Below are 20,182 nucleotides of genomic sequence, written 5' to 3'. Positions count from 1 at the left end.
CGTGATTGTTTCCGGCCTGGAATCTTTCACTCGAGAGTGATTAGCGACGTTACTTACGCCCACAATATACATACATTGTATAAGTAAGTAAACTAAGTTTGAGTTCTCTCTGGTCGTAACAGCTGTCACCGTTTCCAGGCGAAACAGCTGTCACCCTTTTGCTGTCACTCTCATTTCTTTTATGTTTTTTTTTATTAAGACTCCCAAATTTGCGTCGCGTATTATAATATGTACATTTATATAAACATGAATACAATTCAGGAAAGGATAGAGAGAGAGAGCGAGAGTGAAAAAAAAATCAATGATTTGTACGCACTATCATCGTGTGCGGATACCCCGCTCCCTTGCGGTTCTCGAAGCCGTACGAGAGAGAAAAAAGAAAGAAATAAAGCAAAGCTCTATCCATCCACGTAGGTAATTGTATTGTGTTATTTAAATTTCGAAAAGCGAAAAACGGTTACGACATGGGTCGGTCAGGCAGTTGTTGGCCCTGAGAAGGGCCGTTTTTTGTTTTCAAATCGCATTCACATCGCGCGTAGCAGCGCGGTGCGGTGGTGGCGGTGGCGTGCGGGCGTCGGGACGGCCGGGGCGAATGTATCTCGCGCTGCGTGCGGTGCGGTGAAGAGCGGTGAAGAGCGGTGAAGAGCGGCGAAGATCGGCGACTTAACCTCCGAAACCGTACAGGGTGCGGCCCTGGCGCTTCAGGGCGTAGACGACGTCCATGGCGGTGACGGTCTTCCTCTTGGCGTGCTCGGTGTAGGTGACCGCGTCCCTGATCACGTTCTCGAGGAACACCTTCAGGACGCCGCGCGTCTCCTCGTAGATGAGACCGGAGATGCGCTTGACGCCGCCTCGGCGGGCCAGACGGCGGATGGCCGGCTTCGTGATGCCCTGGATGTTATCGCGGAGGACTTTCCTGTGTCGCTTGGCGCCTCCTTTCCCCAGACCTTTTCCTCCCTTTCCGCGACCGGTCATCTTCTCTGCGTGTGGTCTTCTTTTCGGTTACAGTAGTCGCTGCTCGCACGGTGCTCTACCGTGCGTGTGTAGGATTCGTGTGGCGTTTTTCGCCGGCCGGGGCCGCTTTTATGCACCAGACGTGCGCCCGCGTCTCCCCTCGCCGCCGAGCGATCCGACAGCTACGACGACACGCGCGCCGTCTCACTCTCGCGCGCGAGCAGCGAGGGCGAGAGGCGAGAGGATCGGCGCGACTCGGTATCGCGTCACGCGAATATATGTCTCAGTTTGTTATATGCATAACATTATTCCAGGCTAGGTTTTGAGTGTTTTTCGTAATTTTTCTGCATGCACATTTCTCCGGGGAGGATGCGATTGTTTCTCCACTCTATCTCCCGTCTCGCTTCACCGTCGAGCCCGTCCCGTCCCGTCCCGTCCCGTCCCGTCCCGTCCCGTCCCGTCCCCTCCGTCCCGCCCGACCGCCCGGCGGTTGGGAATATTCGAATCGGCCAATGGCGTCGGCCCATCCCCCCCCACGGGGGAGACGGTATTTTCGATAAATATGACGCGCCCGGGAAATTTTTCCGAATAGAGAGAAGAATCCTACTCAGCTACAGCCATGGCACGTACGAAGCAGACCGCTCGCAAGTCCACCGGGGGCAAGGCGCCCAGGAAGCAGCTGGCCACGAAGGCGGCCCGCAAGAGCGCCCCGGCCACCGGCGGCGTGAAGAAGCCCCATCGCTACAGGCCCGGCACGGTCGCGCTCAGGGAGATCCGCCGCTACCAGAAGAGCACCGAGCTGCTGATCCGCAAGCTCCCCTTCCAGCGCCTGGTGCGCGAGATCGCCCAGGACTTCAAGACCGACCTCCGCTTCCAGAGCTCGGCCGTCATGGCCCTGCAGGAGGCGAGCGAGGCCTACCTGGTCGGCCTCTTCGAGGACACGAACCTGTGCGCGATCCACGCCAAGCGCGTCACCATCATGCCCAAGGACATCCAGCTGGCCAGGCGCATCCGAGGCGAGCGCGCCTAAGCGAGCTCTATGCGACGAGACGCGGCACGATTTTCGGTCGGTCGGTCGATCGGTCTGATTGACTAACACGCAGTACAGTGGTATCGGGCGGCCGTCACCTCGACCCGTTCCGATCGGTCGATCGATTCGAATAAAAATGGTCCTTTTCAGGACCGCATACACCTTAATCATCCACAATCGAATTCGCCAGCAGTATGATTTTGATACTCGTAGCAGTATGATTTCGATACTTGAGTAAAAAAAAAAAAAAAATATATATAATAATAATAATAATAATAATAACTTCCAATAAATTAATATGTATTTTACTCGCGAATCAATAGTAATTTTAAACATTCAAATCACGCAAGAGTACCGGAACGTACGATTTATTAATTTCATTATCGTCTCAGCGCTGAGATCATGTCGCATTTCGTTTTAATTACCTAACGTCCAAGCGCGACACGGCTCATCATGACCCTACTCAGGCTTTGACTCTTATTAATTTCATATATTTCACGAGTGAAAATTCTAAACAAAAACACTCGCCGAGATCATCTCGTATTGACACGCGTCGTAAGTTGCGTGCGCCGGGCGCTTTACCCATCGCGCATTCATTTACTTGCGATTTTTATTCATTTCATTATCAGTGTTTCTAGCATATCATATCGGTACTACCATACTATACCACAATTCAGGTCCGCGCACACGGACGGAACGGTCCTAGCGCGCTTCGGATATATTTCTTAAATGTACATAAATAATGAGAATAGTTATAAAATCAGCGAACGGGTAACGATTGGCAATAAATACATGTGGCGGTCCTGAAAAGGACCTTTGTGTACACTACTCTGCGAGATGATGATGAAACGGGCGGAGGAGTCCGGGGAGTAGAGAGAGAAGAGTGGAGGATGAGCGGGCGCAGAATCATCATTCTTACGCCTTCTTCTCGGTCTTCTTGGGCAGGAGCACGGCCTGGATGTTGGGCAGGACGCCTCCCTGGGCGATGGTCACCCCGGAGAGCAGCTTGTTCAGCTCCTCGTCGTTGCGAATGGCCAACTGAAGATGACGGGGGATGATCCTCGTCTTCTTGTTATCCCTGGCGGCGTTGCCGGCCAACTCCAGCACCTCGGCGGCCAGGTACTCCATGACGGCGGCCAGGTACACGGGCGCACCGGCGCCGACCCTCTCGGCGTAGTTGCCCTTCCTGAGCAGCCTGTGGATACGGCCGACGGGGAACTGCAGACCGGCGCGGTTCGAGCGGGACTTTGCCTTTCCCTTCACTTTGCCTCCCTTTCCGCGACCCGACATGGCGAGTGGTCGGAGATCTGAACTGGTTCTCTGCGATATGCGAAGCGAGGATGTGCGAGCTGGAGTGCGCGCACGTTGCGACCGTCGAGAGGTGAGTCAAGTCAAGTCAATGGCGAAAACGGGCGCACACACCTTATTTACGCCCTCCGCGAAGCGCACGCAGCGCCGCCGGGACCGGTCCCGCGGGGGGACCCTCCCCTGCCGCCGGCCCGGACGGCCCGACCGGCGGCCCTGGCTGGGTGCGCCGACCGAAGTGACAAAAACGGTCGATTTTTCAGTTTGCGCCACGCACACCGCACAGTACAGACAGTCCACCGCGACTCCTCTGCTCCACTCTACGCCGCATCTATTCCGAGATAAGAAGAGACAATGCCGCCCAAGACGAGCGGAAAGGCAGCCAAGAAGTCGGGCAAGGCCCAGAAGAACATCTCCAAGGGGGACAAGAAGAAGTCGAAGCGCAGGAGGAAGGAGAGCTACGCCATCTACATCTACAAGGTGCTCAAGCAGGTGCATCCCGACACCGGAATCTCCAGTAAGGCGATGAGCATCATGAACAGCTTCGTGAACGACATCTTCGAGCGCATCGCCGCCGAGGCGTCCCGTCTCGCCCACTACAACAAGAGGTCGACGATCACCAGCAGGGAGATCCAGACCGCCGTCAGGCTGCTGCTGCCCGGGGAGCTGGCCAAGCACGCCGTCAGCGAGGGCACCAAGGCCGTCACCAAGTACACCAGCTCCAAGTAGGCGCCAGCGCCAGCGCCAGCGCGTTGAAACACGACGCGACACGCACACGGACGCGCGATATTCGTCTGCACCGAATATTGTAATCTATACACACCGACATCGTCATCATCATAATAATCATCGACATCAACAGCGCCGTCGTCGTCTACGTTAAACCATCTAATACAGCGCAATTAACAAAGGTCCTTATCAGGACCACCACACGAATAATCCAAATACTTACTGCAAATATATTATACTATAGACAGATGTGTGTGTAAATAATAACTACGATAATAGAACGAGAAGCGCAACAGTGATAAGCGCCCCGTAACGGATCGCGCAACCGGCCGCGCCGCGGTGCGCGGCGATTGCCTATCGCACGATTAGCCGGGCGTCCGATCAAAATTGTCCTTTTTTTATATAAAAAATCATATACGTACGCATGTATATTATATATATACACATTTTTTTCTCCTTCTTTTTATTTGGCCGTTGTTTCGGTTGCAAAATTGCTGTCACCTTTCGCAGTTTTTTGTTTTTGGTTTTTTTTTTTTCCCCGAGCGGAACTGCTGTGATTTTTTTTTGAGTTCTCTCTGGTCGTAACAGCTGTCACCTTCTTCTTCTTCTTCAGTTTTAGGGCGAAACAGCTGTCACCCTTTTCAGGCGAAACAGCTGTCACCCTTTTGCTGTCACTTTCATTTCTTTTATGTTTTTTTTTTTTTGACTCCCAAATTTGCGTCGCGTATTATGATATGTACATTTATATAAACATGAATACAATTCAGGAAAGGATAGAGAGAGAGAGCGAGAGTGAAAAAAAATCAATGATTTCTACGTACTATCATCGTGTGCGGATACTCCGCTCCCTTGCGGTTCTCGAAGCCGTACGATTCTATCATACTATCGTACGTACGGTGCCATATCCTCGAGGGCCTCTTCGACATGTCACCTTACCTAGTCATTTTTTTTTTTTTTTTTTTTCCCCCTTTCCTTCGCTTCTTCTTCATTCTTTATGCATACTAATATACACCTGACAACTATTCTCATTACAAATACCATTTCCGATCACCTACCGAACTCGCCCCGACATTCGACATACATACATACACATCTTCAACAGTAGATACACGTTTTTATTTTTCATATTTCATTTAATACATATTCCTATTATCACATATTGTTATTATTGTTCTTCTTCACGCGTATCATCGTCATCGTCGTCATCGTCGGTCGTACGCACCGCTACGGCGACACGAATCATCATCATCGTCGCATCTCACCCGATTATATATCATCATCATCCCGATTTCGATTTTTTTTTTTTTTTTTTTTTTTTTTATAAGTCGATGACGTTTCACTTTTTACAGAACGAGCCTACTACTGCGCGCGGAGCTCGCGTCATTTTGCACGTAGACCGGAATCATTCATACTTATTATCGGTCTGTTTTATTCGTTCTTTCTTTTCTATTCATCTACTTCTATCATTCTCCCAACTCCTCTTTTTCCTTTCTTTATTTATATTTTTTCTAACTTCTATTCTTCTTTCTTTCACTTACGCCTTCCGATGATTCTACTACTACTACTACTACTACTATCCATCCCATTCGTGATACGATTCCTCGCAAACGACGGATCGTTATTATATTAATGTATTTTTTTTTTTTTTTAATTCTATTCTTTTCTTCTATCTTTTCGCGTCTCACTCGTTCGACATGTAATCCTACGATAGCCGTTAGTAGATCGATCAATCGTTATAATTCACTAGATAATATTCGCTCCCGACCCGGAGGCAGGTCTCTCTCTCGGCCCGGACGCTCTCCGGCGGTCCGTCGGCGTTCGCGTGTGTTACGTCCGGCCGCTTCGGGGGGCCCTCGCTCCGCCACCGGAGGCCCTCCGCGGCCGGCGGACGTCTCGGACCCGGGGCCGGGTCCTGCCCGACGGGGGCGGCGCGCGCCCGGGCCGCCAGCTCGCCGGGGAGACGCATTCGCGGCCGGCTTTCGGCCGCCCAACGCTGCCGCCCTGCAGCTTTTGCGCCTCTAAACGTCCGCCGCGCCGCGGCCCGGCCCCCGGGCCGGCCGACCCGGCCGCCGGCCGACGGCGGGACCTCCCGGCCGCGGGACCCGCCGCGCTCCGCGTCCCCGGGCGGATCCGTTCGGCCGCCAGGGCGGTTTTCGTCCGGCCGCCTAAGCATAAATGACAACACTTTTCATCGGCAAAATCGACAAGCGCGCACCGACCGTCCGCGACACGGTATAAATTTTTACCGACAGGCGAGAACGAGCGCCGTCTGACGACAAATACGGGAACTAATCGTCCCCCCGCAACCGCTCTACGCTCGCTACAGAACGCAACGCAACAAGACTCGCAAGATGGCAGACACAGCAGCACCCGCGGCCGCCTCCCCCCTGCCGGCGACTCCGGCCAAGAAGGCGAAAGCGTCCGCCGCCGCCGCCTCCAAGAAGCCGAAGGCGAAGCCCTCGCACCCGAAGACGTCCGAGATGGTGAACAACGCCATCAAGGAGCTGAAGGAGCGCGGCGGCTCCTCCCTGCAGGCCATCAAGAAGTACATCTCGGCCAACTACAAGGTCGACGCGGACAAGCTGGCCCCGTTCATCAAGAAGTACCTCAAGGGGGCCGTCGAATCCGGCGCCCTGGTGCAGACGAAGGGCAAGGGAGCGTCCGGTTCGTTCAAGCTGGAGGCGAGCAAGGCGAAGGCGTCGGCCGGCGGGGCCAAGAAGAAGAGCAAGCCCGCCGCGTCCGCCGCTTCCAAGAAGCGCGCCGCCCCCGCCAAGGAGAAGAAGCCGGCCGCGGAGAAGTCATCCGCCGCCGCCGCCGCCGCGAAGAAGAAGCCCGCCAAGAAGGCGGCCGCGGCTCCCGCCAAGGCGAAGAAGGCCGCCGCCTCCCCGGCAGCCAAGAAGGCGGCCGCGAAGAAGGCCGCCCCCGCCAAGGCGAAGAGCCCGACCAAGGCGAAGAAGACCGCCAAGCCGCCCACCAAGAAGCCCAAGGCGCCGAAGCCCAAGAAGGCCGCCGCCCCGAAGGCCAAGCCCGCGGCAAAGAAGGCCGCCCCGAAGAAGTAGGGGTGGAGTCGTCTTTGTCGTCGTCGCCGCAGCAGCCGCCGTTGCATATTGTCATATTGCACAGATCACGCAGAAGAGTCAAAAAGCCCTTGTCAGGGCTACCAAACGATTCACACACACACCTATTCGGAACACGCTCAGTCGTCTTTCGTGACTTTCGTGAATTTTCATTATTATTTATTTTCATCGAAATGGGATGATTTATTAAATATCTCTCGTATACCATATACGAACTACATGCACTCCCATGCCACACGAGCGTTCACACTCCGGCCTAGAATATTTCGCTCGACAGTCATTAGTCAGCGGACGTTGCGTCATAATATAAAATATAATATATATCGATACAAAGTACAACAGTTTTTGAAAGAAAAGGCAACGCCGCGCGCGCCACCTGCAAAACTATTCACACAAACGCATCCGGATCACGCGTAGTCGGATCGTTGTCACGTGAATATGGGATGACCTACTATTAATCTCTCTTTCCTTGTATACGCGTACACTCCCACGACACGTGATTGTTTCCGGCCTGGAATCTTTCACTCGAGAGTGATTAGCGACGTTACTTACGCCCACAATATACATACATTGTATAAGTAAGTAAACTAAGTTTGAGTTCTCTCTGGTCGTAACAGCTGTCACCGTTTCCAGGCGAAACAGCTGTCACCCTTTTGCTGTCACTCTCATTTCTTTTATGTTTTTTTTTATTAAGACTCCCAAATTTGCGTCGCGTATTATAATATGTACATTTATATAAACATGAATACAATTCAGGAAAGGATAGAGAGAGAGAGCGAGAGTGAAAAAAAAATCAATGATTTGTACGCACTATCATCGTGTGCGGATACCCCGCTCCCTTGCGGTTCTCGAAGCCGTACGAGAGAGAAAAAAGAAAGAAATAAAGCAAAGCTCTATCCATCCACGTAGGTAATTGTATTGTGTTATTTAAATTTCGAAAAGCGAAAAACGGTTACGACATGGGTCGGTCAGGCAGTTGTTGGCCCTGAGAAGGGCCGTTTTTTGTTTTCAAATCGCATTCACATCGCGCGTAGCAGCGCGGTGCGGTGGTGGCGGTGGCGTGCGGGCGTCGGGACGGCCGGGGCGAATGTATCTCGCGCTGCGTGCGGTGCGGTGAAGAGCGGTGAAGAGCGGTGAAGAGCGGCGAAGATCGGCGACTTAACCTCCGAAACCGTACAGGGTGCGGCCCTGGCGCTTCAGGGCGTAGACGACGTCCATGGCGGTGACGGTCTTCCTCTTGGCGTGCTCGGTGTAGGTGACCGCGTCCCTGATCACGTTCTCGAGGAACACCTTCAGGACGCCGCGCGTCTCCTCGTAGATGAGACCGGAGATGCGCTTGACGCCGCCTCGGCGGGCCAGACGGCGGATGGCCGGCTTCGTGATGCCCTGGATGTTATCGCGGAGGACTTTCCTGTGTCGCTTGGCGCCTCCTTTCCCCAGACCTTTTCCTCCCTTTCCGCGACCGGTCATCTTCTCTGCGTGTGGTCTTCTTTTCGGTTACAGTAGTCGCTGCTCGCACGGTGCTCTACCGTGCGTGTGTAGGATTCGTGTGGCGTTTTTCGCCGGCCGGGGCCGCTTTTATGCACCAGACGTGCGCCCGCGTCTCCCCTCGCCGCCGAGCGATCCGACAGCTACGACGACACGCGCGCCGTCTCACTCTCGCGCGCGAGCAGCGAGGGCGAGAGGCGAGAGGATCGGCGCGACTCGGTATCGCGTCACGCGAATATATGTCTCAGTTTGTTATATGCATAACATTATTCCAGGCTAGGTTTTGAGTGTTTTTCGTAATTTTTCTGCATGCACATTTCTCCGGGGAGGATGCGATTGTTTCTCCACTCTATCTCCCGTCTCGCTTCACCGTCGAGCCCGTCCCGTCCCGTCCCGTCCCGTCCCGTCCCGTCCCGTCCCGTCCCCTCCGTCCCGCCCGACCGCCCGGCGGTTGGGAATATTCGAATCGGCCAATGGCGTCGGCCCATCCCCCCCCACGGGGGAGACGGTATTTTCGATAAATATGACGCGCCCGGGAAATTTTTCCGAATAGAGAGAAGAATCCTACTCAGCTACAGCCATGGCACGTACGAAGCAGACCGCTCGCAAGTCCACCGGGGGCAAGGCGCCCAGGAAGCAGCTGGCCACGAAGGCGGCCCGCAAGAGCGCCCCGGCCACCGGCGGCGTGAAGAAGCCCCATCGCTACAGGCCCGGCACGGTCGCGCTCAGGGAGATCCGCCGCTACCAGAAGAGCACCGAGCTGCTGATCCGCAAGCTCCCCTTCCAGCGCCTGGTGCGCGAGATCGCCCAGGACTTCAAGACCGACCTCCGCTTCCAGAGCTCGGCCGTCATGGCCCTGCAGGAGGCGAGCGAGGCCTACCTGGTCGGCCTCTTCGAGGACACGAACCTGTGCGCGATCCACGCCAAGCGCGTCACCATCATGCCCAAGGACATCCAGCTGGCCAGGCGCATCCGAGGCGAGCGCGCCTAAGCGAGCTCTATGCGACGAGACGCGGCACGATTTTCGGTCGGTCGGTCGATCGGTCTGATTGACTAACACGCAGTACAGTGGTATCGGGCGGCCGTCACCTCGACCCGTTCCGATCGGTCGATCGATTCGAATAAAAATGGTCCTTTTCAGGACCGCATACACCTTAATCATCCACAATCGAATTCGCCAGCAGTATGATTTTGATACTCGTAGCAGTATGATTTCGATACTTGAGTAAAAAAAAAAAAAATATATATATAATAATAATAATAATAATAATAACTTCCAATAAATTAATATGTATTTTACTCGCGAATCAATAGTAATTTTAAACATTCAAATCACGCAAGAGTACCGGAACGTACGATTTATTAATTTCATTATCGTCTCAGCGCTGAGATCATGTCGCATTTCGTTTTAATTACCTAACGTCCAAGCGCGACACGGCTCATCATGACCCTACTCAGGCTTTGACTCTTATTAATTTCATATATTTCACGAGTGAAAATTCTAAACAAAAACACTCGCCGAGATCATCTCGTATTGACACGCGTCGTAAGTTGCGTGCGCCGGGCGCTTTACCCATCGCGCATTCATTTACTTGCGATTTTTATTCATTTCATTATCAGTGTTTCTAGCATATCATATCGGTACTACCATACTATACCACAATTCAGGTCCGCGCACACGGACGGAACGGTCCTAGCGCGCTTCGGATATATTTCTTAAATGTACATAAATAATGAGAATAGTTATAAAATCAGCGAACGGGTAACGATTGGCAATAAATACATGTGGCGGTCCTGAAAAGGACCTTTGTGTACACTACTCTGCGAGATGATGATGAAACGGGCGGAGGAGTCCGGGGAGTAGAGAGAGAAGAGTGGAGGATGAGCGGGCGCAGAATCATCATTCTTACGCCTTCTTCTCGGTCTTCTTGGGCAGGAGCACGGCCTGGATGTTGGGCAGGACGCCTCCCTGGGCGATGGTCACCCCGGAGAGCAGCTTGTTCAGCTCCTCGTCGTTGCGAATGGCCAACTGAAGATGACGGGGGATGATCCTCGTCTTCTTGTTATCCCTGGCGGCGTTGCCGGCCAACTCCAGCACCTCGGCGGCCAGGTACTCCATGACGGCGGCCAGGTACACGGGCGCACCGGCGCCGACCCTCTCGGCGTAGTTGCCCTTCCTGAGCAGCCTGTGGATACGGCCGACGGGGAACTGCAGACCGGCGCGGTTCGAGCGGGACTTTGCCTTTCCCTTCACTTTGCCTCCCTTTCCGCGACCCGACATGGCGAGTGGTCGGAGATCTGAACTGGTTCTCTGCGATATGCGAAGCGAGGATGTGCGAGCTGGAGTGCGCGCACGTTGCGACCGTCGAGAGGTGAGTCAAGTCAAGTCAATGGCGAAAACGGGCGCACACACCTTATTTACGCCCTCCGCGAAGCGCACGCAGCGCCGCCGGGACCGGTCCCGCGGGGGGACCCTCCCCTGCCGCCGGCCCGGACGGCCCGACCGGCGGCCCTGGCTGGGTGCGCCGACCGAAGTGACAAAAACGGTCGATTTTTCAGTTTGCGCCACGCACACCGCACAGTACAGACAGTCCACCGCGACTCCTCTGCTCCACTCTACGCCGCATCTATTCCGAGATAAGAAGAGACAATGCCGCCCAAGACGAGCGGAAAGGCAGCCAAGAAGTCGGGCAAGGCCCAGAAGAACATCTCCAAGGGGGACAAGAAGAAGTCGAAGCGCAGGAGGAAGGAGAGCTACGCCATCTACATCTACAAGGTGCTCAAGCAGGTGCATCCCGACACCGGAATCTCCAGTAAGGCGATGAGCATCATGAACAGCTTCGTGAACGACATCTTCGAGCGCATCGCCGCCGAGGCGTCCCGTCTCGCCCACTACAACAAGAGGTCGACGATCACCAGCAGGGAGATCCAGACCGCCGTCAGGCTGCTGCTGCCCGGGGAGCTGGCCAAGCACGCCGTCAGCGAGGGCACCAAGGCCGTCACCAAGTACACCAGCTCCAAGTAGGCGCCAGCGCCAGCGCCAGCGCGTTGAAACACGACGCGACACGCACACGGACGCGCGATATTCGTCTGCACCGAATATTGTAATCTATACACACCGACATCGTCATCATCATAATAATCATCGACATCAACAGCGCCGTCGTCGTCTACGTTAAACCATCTAATACAGCGCAATTAACAAAGGTCCTTATCAGGACCACCACACGAATAATCCAAATACTTACTGCAAATATATTATACTATAGACAGATGTGTGTGTAAATAATAACTACGATAATAGAACGAGAAGCGCAACAGTGATAAGCGCCCCGTAACGGATCGCGCAACCGGCCGCGCCGCGGTGCGCGGCGATTGCCTATCGCACGATTAGCCGGGCGTCCGATCAAAATTGTCCTTTTTTTATATAAAAAATCATATACGTACGCATGTATATTATATATATACACATTTTTTTCTCCTTCTTTTTATTTGGCCGTTGTTTCGGTTGCAAAATTGCTGTCACCTTTCGCAGTTTTTTGTTTTTGGTTTTTTTTTTTTCCCCGAGCGGAACTGCTGTGATTTTTTTTTGAGTTCTCTCTGGTCGTAACAGCTGTCACCTTCTTCTTCTTCTTCAGTTTTAGGGCGAAACAGCTGTCACCCTTTTCAGGCGAAACAGCTGTCACCCTTTTGCTGTCACTTTCATTTCTTTTATGTTTTTTTTTTTTTGACTCCCAAATTTGCGTCGCGTATTATGATATGTACATTTATATAAACATGAATACAATTCAGGAAAGGATAGAGAGAGAGAGCGAGAGTGAAAAAAAATCAATGATTTCTACGTACTATCATCGTGTGCGGATACTCCGCTCCCTTGCGGTTCTCGAAGCCGTACGATTCTATCATACTATCGTACGTACGGTGCCATATCCTCGAGGGCCTCTTCGACATGTCACCTTACCTAGTCATTTTTTTTTTTTTTTTTTTTTCCCCCTTTCCTTCGCTTCTTCTTCATTCTTTATGCATACTAATATACACCTGACAACTATTCTCATTACAAATACCATTTCCGATCACCTACCGAACTCGCCCCGACATTCGACATACATACATACACATCTTCAACAGTAGATACACGTTTTTATTTTTCATATTTCATTTAATACATATTCCTATTATCACATATTGTTATTATTGTTCTTCTTCACGCGTATCATCGTCATCGTCGTCATCGTCGGTCGTACGCACCGCTACGGCGACACGAATCATCATCATCGTCGCATCTCACCCGATTATATATCATCATCATCCCGATTTCGATTTTTTTTTTTTTTTTTTTTTTTTTTTATAAGTCGATGACGTTTCACTTTTTACAGAACGAGCCTACTACTGCGCGCGGAGCTCGCGTCATTTTGCACGTAGACCGGAATCATTCATACTTATTATCGGTCTGTTTTATTCGTTCTTTCTTTTCTATTCATCTACTTCTATCATTCTCCCAACTCCTCTTTTTCCTTTCTTTATTTATATTTTTTCTAACTTCTATTCTTCTTTCTTTCACTTACGCCTTCCGATGATTCTACTACTACTACTACTACTACTATCCATCCCATTCGTGATACGATTCCTCGCAAACGACGGATCGTTATTATATTAATGTATTTTTTTTTTTTTTTAATTCTATTCTTTTCTTCTATCTTTTCGCGTCTCACTCGTTCGACATGTAATCCTACGATAGCCGTTAGTAGATCGATCAATCGTTATAATTCACTAGATAATATTCGCTCCCGACCCGGAGGCAGGTCTCTCTCTCGGCCCGGACGCTCTCCGGCGGTCCGTCGGCGTTCGCGTGTGTTACGTCCGGCCGCTTCGGGGGGCCCTCGCTCCGCCACCGGAGGCCCTCCGCGGCCGGCGGACGTCTCGGACCCGGGGCCGGGTCCTGCCCGACGGGGGCGGCGCGCGCCCGGGCCGCCAGCTCGCCGGGGAGACGCATTCGCGGCCGGCTTTCGGCCGCCCAACGCTGCCGCCCTGCAGCTTTTGCGCCTCTAAACGTCCGCCGCGCCGCGGCCCGGCCCCCGGGCCGGCCGACCCGGCCGCCGGCCGACGGCGGGACCTCCCGGCCGCGGGACCCGCCGCGCTCCGCGTCCCCGGGCGGATCCGTTCGGCCGCCAGGGCGGTTTTCGTCCGGCCGCCTAAGCATAAATGACAACACTTTTCATCGGCAAAATCGACAAGCGCGCACCGACCGTCCGCGACACGGTATAAATTTTTACCGACAGGCGAGAACGAGCGCCGTCTGACGACAAATACGGGAACTAATCGTCCCCCCGCAACCGCTCTACGCTCGCTACAGAACGCAACGCAACAAGACTCGCAAGATGGCAGACACAGCAGCACCCGCGGCCGCCTCCCCCCTGCCGGCGACTCCGGCCAAGAAGGCGAAAGCGTCCGCCGCCGCCGCCTCCAAGAAGCCGAAGGCGAAGCCCTCGCACCCGAAGACGTCCGAGATGGTGAACAACGCCATCAAGGAGCTGAAGGAGCGCGGCGGCTCCTCCCTGCAGGCCATCAAGAAGTACATCTCGGCCAACTACAAGGTCGACGCGGACAAGCTGGCCCCGTTCATCAAGAAGTACCTCAAGGGGGCCGTCGAATCCGGCGCCCTGGTGCAGACGAAGGGCAAGGGAGCGTCCGGTTCGTTCAAGCTGGAGGCGAGCAAGGCGAAGGCGTCGGCCGGCGGGGCCAAGAAGAAGAGCAAGCCCGCCGCGTCCGCCGCTTCCAAGAAGCGCGCCGCCCCCGCCAAGGAGAAGAAGCCGGCCGCGGAGAAGTCATCCGCCGCCGCCGCCGCCGCGAAGAAGAAGCCCGCCAAGAAGGCGGCCGCGGCTCCCGCCAAGGCGAAGAAGGCCGCCGCCTCCCCGGCAGCCAAGAAGGCGGCCGCGAAGAAGGCCGCCCCCGCCAAGGCGAAGAGCCCGACCAAGGCGAAGAAGACCGCCAAGCCGCCCACCAAGAAGCCCAAGGCGCCGAAGCCCAAGAAGGCCGCCGCCCCGAAGGCCAAGCCCGCGGCAAAGAAGGCCGCCCCGAAGAAGTAGGGGTGGAGTCGTCTTTGTCGTCGTCGCCGCAGCAGCCGCCGTTGCATATTGTCATATTGCACAGATCACGCAGAAGAGTCAAAAAGCCCTTGTCAGGGCTACCAAACGATTCACACACACACCTATTCGGAACACGCTCAGTCGTCTTTCGTGACTTTCGTGAATTTTCATTATTATTTATTTTCATCGAAATGGGATGATTTATTAAATATCTCTCGTATACCATATACGAACTACATGCACTCCCATGCCACACGAGCGTTCACACTCCGGCCTAGAATATTTCGCTCGACAGTCATTAGTCAGCGGACGTTGCGTCATAATATAAAATATAATATATATCGATACAAAGTACAACAGTTTTTGAAAGAAAAGGCAACGCCGCGCGCGCCACCTGCAAAACTATTCACACAAACGCATCCGGATCACGCGTAGTCGGATCGTTGTCACGTGAATATGGGATGACCTACTATTAATCTCTCTCTCCTTGTATACGCGTACACTCCCACGACACGTGATTGTTTCCGGCCTGGAATCTTTCACTCGAGAGTGATTAGCGACGTTACTTACGCCCACAATATACATACATTGTATAAGTAAGTAAACTAAGTTTGAGTTCTCTCTGGTCGTAACAGCTGTCACCGTTTCCAGGCGAAACAGCTGTCACCCTTTTGCTGTCACTCTCATTTCTTTTATGTTTTTTTTTATTAAGACTCCCAAATTTGCGTCGCGTATTATAATATGTACATTTATATAAACATGAATACAATTCAGGAAAGGATAGAGAGAGAGAGCGAGAGTGAAAAAAAAATCAATGATTTGTACGCACTATCATCGTGTGCGGATACCCCGCTCCCTTGCGGTTCTCGAAGCCGTACGAGAGAGAAAAAAGAAAGAAATAAAGCAAAGCTCTATCCATCCACGTAGGTAATTGTATTGTGTTATTTAAATTTCGAAAAGCGAAAAACGGTTACGACATGGGTCGGTCAGGCAGTTGTTGGCCCTGAGAAGGGCCGTTTTTTGTTTTCAAATCGCATTCACATCGCGCGTAGCAGCGCGGTGCGGTGGTGGCGGTGGCGTGCGGGCGTCGGGACGGCCGGGGCGAATGTATCTCGCGCTGCGTGCGGTGCGGTGAAGAGCGGTGAAGAGCGGTGAAGAGCGGCGAAGATCGGCGACTTAACCTCCGAAACCGTACAGGGTGCGGCCCTGGCGCTTCAGGGCGTAGACGACGTCCATGGCGGTGACGGTCTTCCTCTTGGCGTGCTCGGTGTAGGTGACCGCGTCCCTGATCACGTTCTCGAGGAACACCTTCAGGACGCCGCGCGTCTCCTCGTAGATGAGACCGGAGATGCGCTTGACGCCGCCTCGGCGGGCCAGACGGCGGATGGCCGGCTTCGTGATGCCCTGGATGTTATCGCGGAGGACTTTCCTGTGTCGCTTGGCGCCTCCTTTCCCCAGACCTTTTCCTCCCTTTCCGCGACCGGTCATCTTCTCTGCGTGTGGTCTTCTTTTCGGTTACAGTAGTCGCTGCTCGCACGGTGCTCTACCGTGCGTGTGTAGGATTCGTGTGGCGTTTTTCGCCGGCCGGGGCCGCTTTTATGCACCAGACGTGCGCCCGCGTCTCCCCTCGCCGCCGAGCGATCCGACAGCTACGACGACACGCGCGCCGTCTCACTCTCGCGCGCGAGCAGCGAGGGCGAGAGGCGAGAGGATCGGCGCGACTCGGTATCGCGTCACGCGAATATATGTCTCAGTTTGTTATATGCATAACATTATTCCAGGCTAGGTTTTGAGTGTTTTTCGTAATTTTTCTGCATGCACATTTCTCCGGGGAGGATGCGATTGTTTCTCCACTCTATCTCCCGTCTCGCTTCACCGTCGAGCCCGTCCCGTCCCGTCCCGTCCCGTCCCGTCCCGTCCCGTCCCGTCCCCTCCGTCCCGCCCGACCGCCCGGCGGTTGGGAATATTCGAATCGGCCAATGGCGTCGGCCCATCCCCCCCCACGGGGGAGACGGTATTTTCGATAAATATGACGCGCCCGGGAAATTTTTCCGAATAGAGAGAAGAATCCTACTCAGCTACAGCCATGGCACGTACGAAGCAGACCGCTCGCAAGTCCACCGGGGGCAAGGCGCCCAGGAAGCAGCTGGCCACGAAGGCGGCCCGCAAGAGCGCCCCGGCCACCGGCGGCGTGAAGAAGCCCCATCGCTACAGGCCCGGCACGGTCGCGCTCAGGGAGATCCGCCGCTACCAGAAGAGCACCGAGCTGCTGATCCGCAAGCTCCCCTTCCAGCGCCTGGTGCGCGAGATCGCCCAGGACTTCAAGACCGACCTCCGCTTCCAGAGCTCGGCCGTCATGGCCCTGCAGGAGGCGAGCGAGGCCTACCTGGTCGGCCTCTTCGAGGACACGAACCTGTGCGCGATCCACGCCAAGCGCGTCACCATCATGCCCAAGGACATCCAGCTGGCCAGGCGCATCCGAGGCGAGCGCGCCTAAGCGAGCTCTATGCGACGAGACGCGGCACGATTTTCGGTCGGTCGGTCGATCGGTCTGATTGACTAACACGCAGTACAGTGGTATCGGGCGGCCGTCACCTCGACCCGTTCCGATCGGTCGATCGATTCGAATAAAAATGGTCCTTTTCAGGACCGCATACACCTTAATCATCCACAATCGAATTCGCCAGCAGTATGATTTTGATACTCGTAGCAGTATGATTTCGATACTTGAGTAAAAAAAAAAAAAAAATATATATAATAATAATAATAATAATAATAACTTCCAATAAATTAATATGTATTTTACTCGCGAATCAATAGTAATTTTAAACATTCAAATCACGCAAGAGTACCGGAACGTACGATTTATTAATTTCATTATCGTCTCAGCGCTGAGATCATGTCGCATTTCGTTTTAATTACCTAACGTCCAAGCGCGACACGGCTCATCATGACCCTACTCAGGCTTTGACTCTTATTAATTTCATATATTTCACGAGTGAAAATTCTAAACAAAAACACTCGCCGAGATCATCTCGTATTGACACGCGTCGTAAGTTGCGTGCGCCGGGCGCTTTACCCATCGCGCATTCATTTACTTGCGATTTTTATTCATTTCATTATCAGTGTTTCTAGCATATCATATCGGTACTACCATACTATACCACAATTCAGGTCCGCGCACACGGACGGAACGGTCCTAGCGCGCTTCGGATATATTTCTTAAATGTACATAAATAATGAGAATAGTTATAAAATCAGCGAACGGGTAACGATTGGCAATAAATACATGTGGCGGTCCTGAAAAGGACCTTTGTGTACACTACTCTGCGAGATGATGATGAAACGGGCGGAGGAGTCCGGGGAGTAGAGAGAGAAGAGTGGAGGATGAGCGGGCGCAGAATCATCATTCTTACGCCTTCTTCTCGGTCTTCTTGGGCAGGAGCACGGCCTGGATGTTGGGCAGGACGCCTCCCTGGGCGATGGTCACCCCGGAGAGCAGCTTGTTCAGCTCCTCGTCGTTGCGAATGGCCAACTGAAGATGACGGGGGATGATCCTCGTCTTCTTGTTATCCCTGGCGGCGTTGCCGGCCAACTCCAGCACCTCGGCGGCCAGGTACTCCATGACGGCGGCCAGGTACACGGGCGCACCGGCGCCGACCCTCTCGGCGTAGTTGCCCTTCCTGAGCAGCCTGTGGATACGGCCGACGGGGAACTGCAGACCGGCGCGGTTCGAGCGGGACTTTGCCTTTCCCTTCACTTTGCCTCCCTTTCCGCGACCCGACATGGCGAGTGGTCGGAGATCTGAACTGGTTCTCTGCGATATGCGAAGCGAGGATGTGCGAGCTGGAGTGCGCGCACGTTGCGACCGTCGAGAGGTGAGTCAAGTCAAGTCAATGGCGAAAACGGGCGCACACACCTTATTTACGCCCTCCGCGAAGCGCACGCAGCGCCGCCGGGACCGGTCCCGCGGGGGGACCCTCCCCTGCCGCCGGCCCGGACGGCCCGACCGGCGGCCCTGGCTGGGTGCGCCGACCGAAGTGACAAAAACGGTCGATTTTTCAGTTTGCGCCACGCACACCGCACAGTACAGACAGTCCACCGCGACTCCTCTGCTCCACTCTACGCCGCATCTATTCCGAGATAAGAAGAGACAATGCCGCCCAAGACGAGCGGAAAGGCAGCCAAGAAGTCGGGCAAGGCCCAGAAGAACATCTCCAAGGGGGACAAGAAGAAGTCGAAGCGCAGGAGGAAGGAGAGCTACGCCATCTACATCTACAAGGTGCTCAAGCAGGTGCATCCCGACACCGGAATCTCCAGTAAGGCGATGAGCATCATGAACAGCTTCGTGAACGACATCTTCGAGCGCATCGCCGCCGAGGCGTCCCGTCTCGCCCACTACAACAAGAGGTCGACGATCACCAGCAGGGAGATCCAGACCGCCGTCAGGCTGCTGCTGCCCGGGGAGCTGGCCAAGCACGCCGTCAGCGAGGGCACCAAGGCCGTCACCAAGTACACCAGCTCCAAGTAGGCGCCAGCGCCAGCGCCAGCGCGTTGAAACACGACGCGACACGCACACGGACGCGCGATATTCGTCTGCACCGAATATTGTAATCTATACACACCGACATCGTCATCATCATAATAATCATCGACATCAACAGCGCCGTCGTCGTCTACGTTAAACCATCTAATACAGCGCAATTAACAAAGGTCCTTATCAGGACCACCACACGAATAATCCAAATACTTACTGCAAATATATTATACTATAGACAGATGTGTGTGTAAATAATAACTACGATAATAGAACGAGAAGCGCAACAGTGATAAGCGCCCCGTAACGGATCGCGCAACCGGCCGCGCCGCGGTGCGCGGCGATTGCCTATCGCACGATTAGCCGGGCGTCCGATCAAAATTGTCCTTTTTTTATATAAAAAATCATATACGTACGCATGTATATTATATATATACACATTTTTTTCTCCTTCTTTTTATTTGGCCGTTGTTTCGGTTGCAAAATTGCTGTCACCTTTCGCAGTTTTTTGTTTTTGGTTTTTTTTTTTTCCCCGAGCGGAACTGCTGTGATTTTTTTTTGAGTTCTCTCTGGTCGTAACAGCTGTCACCTTCTTCTTCTTCTTCAGTTTTAGGGCGAAACAGCTGTCACCCTTTTCAGGCGAAACAGCTGTCACCCTTTTGCTGTCACTTTCATTTCTTTTATGTTTTTTTTTTTTTGACTCCCAAATTTGCGTCGCGTATTATGATATGTACATTTATATAAACATGAATACAATTCAGGAAAGGATAGAGAGAGAGAGCGAGAGTGAAAAAAAATCAATGATTTCTACGTACTATCATCGTGTGCGGATACTCCGCTCCCTTGCGGTTCTCGAAGCCGTACGATTCTATCATACTATCGTACGTACGGTGCCATATCCTCGAGGGCCTCTTCGACATGTCACCTTACCTAGTCATTTTTTTTTTTTTTTTTTTTTCCCCCTTTCCTTCGCTTC

The 20,182-nt window shown here is 53.4% G+C and overlaps 14 protein-coding genes across 14 annotated transcripts; 8 read left to right on the top strand and 6 right to left on the bottom strand.

The window, feature by feature from the left end:
* Nucleotides 1-351: 351 nt before the first annotated feature.
* On the bottom strand, nucleotides 352-1,056 carry LOC148298858 (histone H4). The gene has a single exon (XM_088276593.1). It carries the CDS (start codon nucleotides 973-975, stop codon nucleotides 664-666), a length of 312 nt encoding a protein of 103 aa, XP_088132719.1. The 5' UTR covers nucleotides 976-1,056; the 3' UTR covers nucleotides 352-663.
* Nucleotides 1,057-1,483: 427 nt separating this feature from the next.
* On the top strand, nucleotides 1,484-1,984 carry LOC148298857 (histone H3). Its single transcript, XM_088276604.1, has one exon. It carries the CDS (start codon nucleotides 1,574-1,576, stop codon nucleotides 1,982-1,984), a length of 411 nt encoding a protein of 136 aa, XP_088132730.1. The 5' UTR covers nucleotides 1,484-1,573.
* An 802-nt stretch (nucleotides 1,985-2,786) lies between these two features.
* LOC148298856 (histone H2A) lies at nucleotides 2,787-3,624 on the bottom strand. Its single transcript, XM_088276588.1, has one exon. The coding sequence runs from the start codon at nucleotides 3,272-3,274 to the stop codon at nucleotides 2,900-2,902; it is 375 nt and encodes a 124-aa protein (XP_088132714.1). The 5' UTR covers nucleotides 3,275-3,624; the 3' UTR covers nucleotides 2,787-2,899.
* A 19-nt stretch (nucleotides 3,625-3,643) lies between these two features.
* Nucleotides 3,644-4,018, top strand: LOC148298855 (histone H2B). The gene has a single exon (XM_088276587.1). It carries the CDS (start codon nucleotides 3,644-3,646, stop codon nucleotides 4,016-4,018), a length of 375 nt encoding a protein of 124 aa, XP_088132713.1.
* A 2,272-nt stretch (nucleotides 4,019-6,290) lies between these two features.
* Nucleotides 6,291-7,183, top strand: LOC148298854 (uncharacterized). Its single transcript, XM_088276601.1, has one exon. It carries the CDS (start codon nucleotides 6,370-6,372, stop codon nucleotides 7,075-7,077), a length of 708 nt encoding a protein of 235 aa, XP_088132727.1. The 5' UTR covers nucleotides 6,291-6,369; the 3' UTR covers nucleotides 7,078-7,183.
* A 758-nt stretch (nucleotides 7,184-7,941) lies between these two features.
* LOC148298853 (histone H4) lies at nucleotides 7,942-8,646 on the bottom strand. Its single transcript, XM_088276592.1, has one exon. It carries the CDS (start codon nucleotides 8,563-8,565, stop codon nucleotides 8,254-8,256), a length of 312 nt encoding a protein of 103 aa, XP_088132718.1. The 5' UTR covers nucleotides 8,566-8,646; the 3' UTR covers nucleotides 7,942-8,253.
* A 427-nt stretch (nucleotides 8,647-9,073) lies between these two features.
* LOC148298852 (histone H3) lies at nucleotides 9,074-9,574 on the top strand. Its single transcript, XM_088276605.1, has one exon. The coding sequence runs from the start codon at nucleotides 9,164-9,166 to the stop codon at nucleotides 9,572-9,574; it is 411 nt and encodes a 136-aa protein (XP_088132731.1). The 5' UTR covers nucleotides 9,074-9,163.
* An 802-nt stretch (nucleotides 9,575-10,376) lies between these two features.
* LOC148298851 (histone H2A) lies at nucleotides 10,377-11,214 on the bottom strand. Its single transcript, XM_088276590.1, has one exon. The coding sequence runs from the start codon at nucleotides 10,862-10,864 to the stop codon at nucleotides 10,490-10,492; it is 375 nt and encodes a 124-aa protein (XP_088132716.1). The 5' UTR covers nucleotides 10,865-11,214; the 3' UTR covers nucleotides 10,377-10,489.
* Nucleotides 11,215-11,233: 19 nt separating this feature from the next.
* On the top strand, nucleotides 11,234-11,608 carry LOC148298850 (histone H2B). The gene has a single exon (XM_088276589.1). The coding sequence runs from the start codon at nucleotides 11,234-11,236 to the stop codon at nucleotides 11,606-11,608; it is 375 nt and encodes a 124-aa protein (XP_088132715.1).
* Nucleotides 11,609-13,882: 2,274 nt separating this feature from the next.
* Nucleotides 13,883-14,775, top strand: LOC148298849 (uncharacterized). Its single transcript, XM_088276600.1, has one exon. It carries the CDS (start codon nucleotides 13,962-13,964, stop codon nucleotides 14,667-14,669), a length of 708 nt encoding a protein of 235 aa, XP_088132726.1. The 5' UTR covers nucleotides 13,883-13,961; the 3' UTR covers nucleotides 14,670-14,775.
* A 758-nt stretch (nucleotides 14,776-15,533) lies between these two features.
* LOC148298848 (histone H4) lies at nucleotides 15,534-16,238 on the bottom strand. Its single transcript, XM_088276594.1, has one exon. The coding sequence runs from the start codon at nucleotides 16,155-16,157 to the stop codon at nucleotides 15,846-15,848; it is 312 nt and encodes a 103-aa protein (XP_088132720.1). The 5' UTR covers nucleotides 16,158-16,238; the 3' UTR covers nucleotides 15,534-15,845.
* A 427-nt stretch (nucleotides 16,239-16,665) lies between these two features.
* LOC148298847 (histone H3) lies at nucleotides 16,666-17,166 on the top strand. Its single transcript, XM_088276603.1, has one exon. It carries the CDS (start codon nucleotides 16,756-16,758, stop codon nucleotides 17,164-17,166), a length of 411 nt encoding a protein of 136 aa, XP_088132729.1. The 5' UTR covers nucleotides 16,666-16,755.
* An 802-nt stretch (nucleotides 17,167-17,968) lies between these two features.
* On the bottom strand, nucleotides 17,969-18,806 carry LOC148298846 (histone H2A). The gene has a single exon (XM_088276586.1). The coding sequence runs from the start codon at nucleotides 18,454-18,456 to the stop codon at nucleotides 18,082-18,084; it is 375 nt and encodes a 124-aa protein (XP_088132712.1). The 5' UTR covers nucleotides 18,457-18,806; the 3' UTR covers nucleotides 17,969-18,081.
* A 19-nt stretch (nucleotides 18,807-18,825) lies between these two features.
* On the top strand, nucleotides 18,826-19,200 carry LOC148298845 (histone H2B). Its single transcript, XM_088276584.1, has one exon. The coding sequence runs from the start codon at nucleotides 18,826-18,828 to the stop codon at nucleotides 19,198-19,200; it is 375 nt and encodes a 124-aa protein (XP_088132710.1).
* The last annotated feature ends 982 nt before the right edge of the window (nucleotides 19,201-20,182 follow it).

Source organism: Brachycentrus maculatus, unplaced genomic scaffold, assembly GCF_059751285.1.
Source record: "Brachycentrus maculatus isolate JH-2025_06_01 unplaced genomic scaffold, ASM5975128v1 h1tg001531l, whole genome shotgun sequence".
Taxonomy (NCBI): Eukaryota; Metazoa; Arthropoda; class Insecta; order Trichoptera; family Brachycentridae; genus Brachycentrus; species Brachycentrus maculatus.
Note: the sequence above shows the minus strand (reverse complement) of the source record. Positions and strands in the feature narration are given on the sequence as shown.

What these genes read in the sequence shown, in the direction of transcription:
- LOC148298858 (XM_088276593.1), bottom strand. Translation starts at nt 975, where the DNA reads ATGACCGGTCGCGGAAAGGGAGGAAAAGGTCTGGGGAAAGGAGGCGCC.
- LOC148298857 (XM_088276604.1), top strand. Translation starts at nt 1,574, where the DNA reads ATGGCACGTACGAAGCAGACCGCTCGCAAGTCCACCGGGGGCAAGGCG.
- LOC148298856 (XM_088276588.1), bottom strand. Translation starts at nt 3,274, where the DNA reads ATGTCGGGTCGCGGAAAGGGAGGCAAAGTGAAGGGAAAGGCAAAGTCC.
- LOC148298855 (XM_088276587.1), top strand. Translation starts at nt 3,644, where the DNA reads ATGCCGCCCAAGACGAGCGGAAAGGCAGCCAAGAAGTCGGGCAAGGCC.
- LOC148298854 (XM_088276601.1), top strand. Translation starts at nt 6,370, where the DNA reads ATGGCAGACACAGCAGCACCCGCGGCCGCCTCCCCCCTGCCGGCGACT.
- LOC148298853 (XM_088276592.1), bottom strand. Translation starts at nt 8,565, where the DNA reads ATGACCGGTCGCGGAAAGGGAGGAAAAGGTCTGGGGAAAGGAGGCGCC.
- LOC148298852 (XM_088276605.1), top strand. Translation starts at nt 9,164, where the DNA reads ATGGCACGTACGAAGCAGACCGCTCGCAAGTCCACCGGGGGCAAGGCG.
- LOC148298851 (XM_088276590.1), bottom strand. Translation starts at nt 10,864, where the DNA reads ATGTCGGGTCGCGGAAAGGGAGGCAAAGTGAAGGGAAAGGCAAAGTCC.
- LOC148298850 (XM_088276589.1), top strand. Translation starts at nt 11,234, where the DNA reads ATGCCGCCCAAGACGAGCGGAAAGGCAGCCAAGAAGTCGGGCAAGGCC.
- LOC148298849 (XM_088276600.1), top strand. Translation starts at nt 13,962, where the DNA reads ATGGCAGACACAGCAGCACCCGCGGCCGCCTCCCCCCTGCCGGCGACT.
- LOC148298848 (XM_088276594.1), bottom strand. Translation starts at nt 16,157, where the DNA reads ATGACCGGTCGCGGAAAGGGAGGAAAAGGTCTGGGGAAAGGAGGCGCC.
- LOC148298847 (XM_088276603.1), top strand. Translation starts at nt 16,756, where the DNA reads ATGGCACGTACGAAGCAGACCGCTCGCAAGTCCACCGGGGGCAAGGCG.
- LOC148298846 (XM_088276586.1), bottom strand. Translation starts at nt 18,456, where the DNA reads ATGTCGGGTCGCGGAAAGGGAGGCAAAGTGAAGGGAAAGGCAAAGTCC.
- LOC148298845 (XM_088276584.1), top strand. Translation starts at nt 18,826, where the DNA reads ATGCCGCCCAAGACGAGCGGAAAGGCAGCCAAGAAGTCGGGCAAGGCC.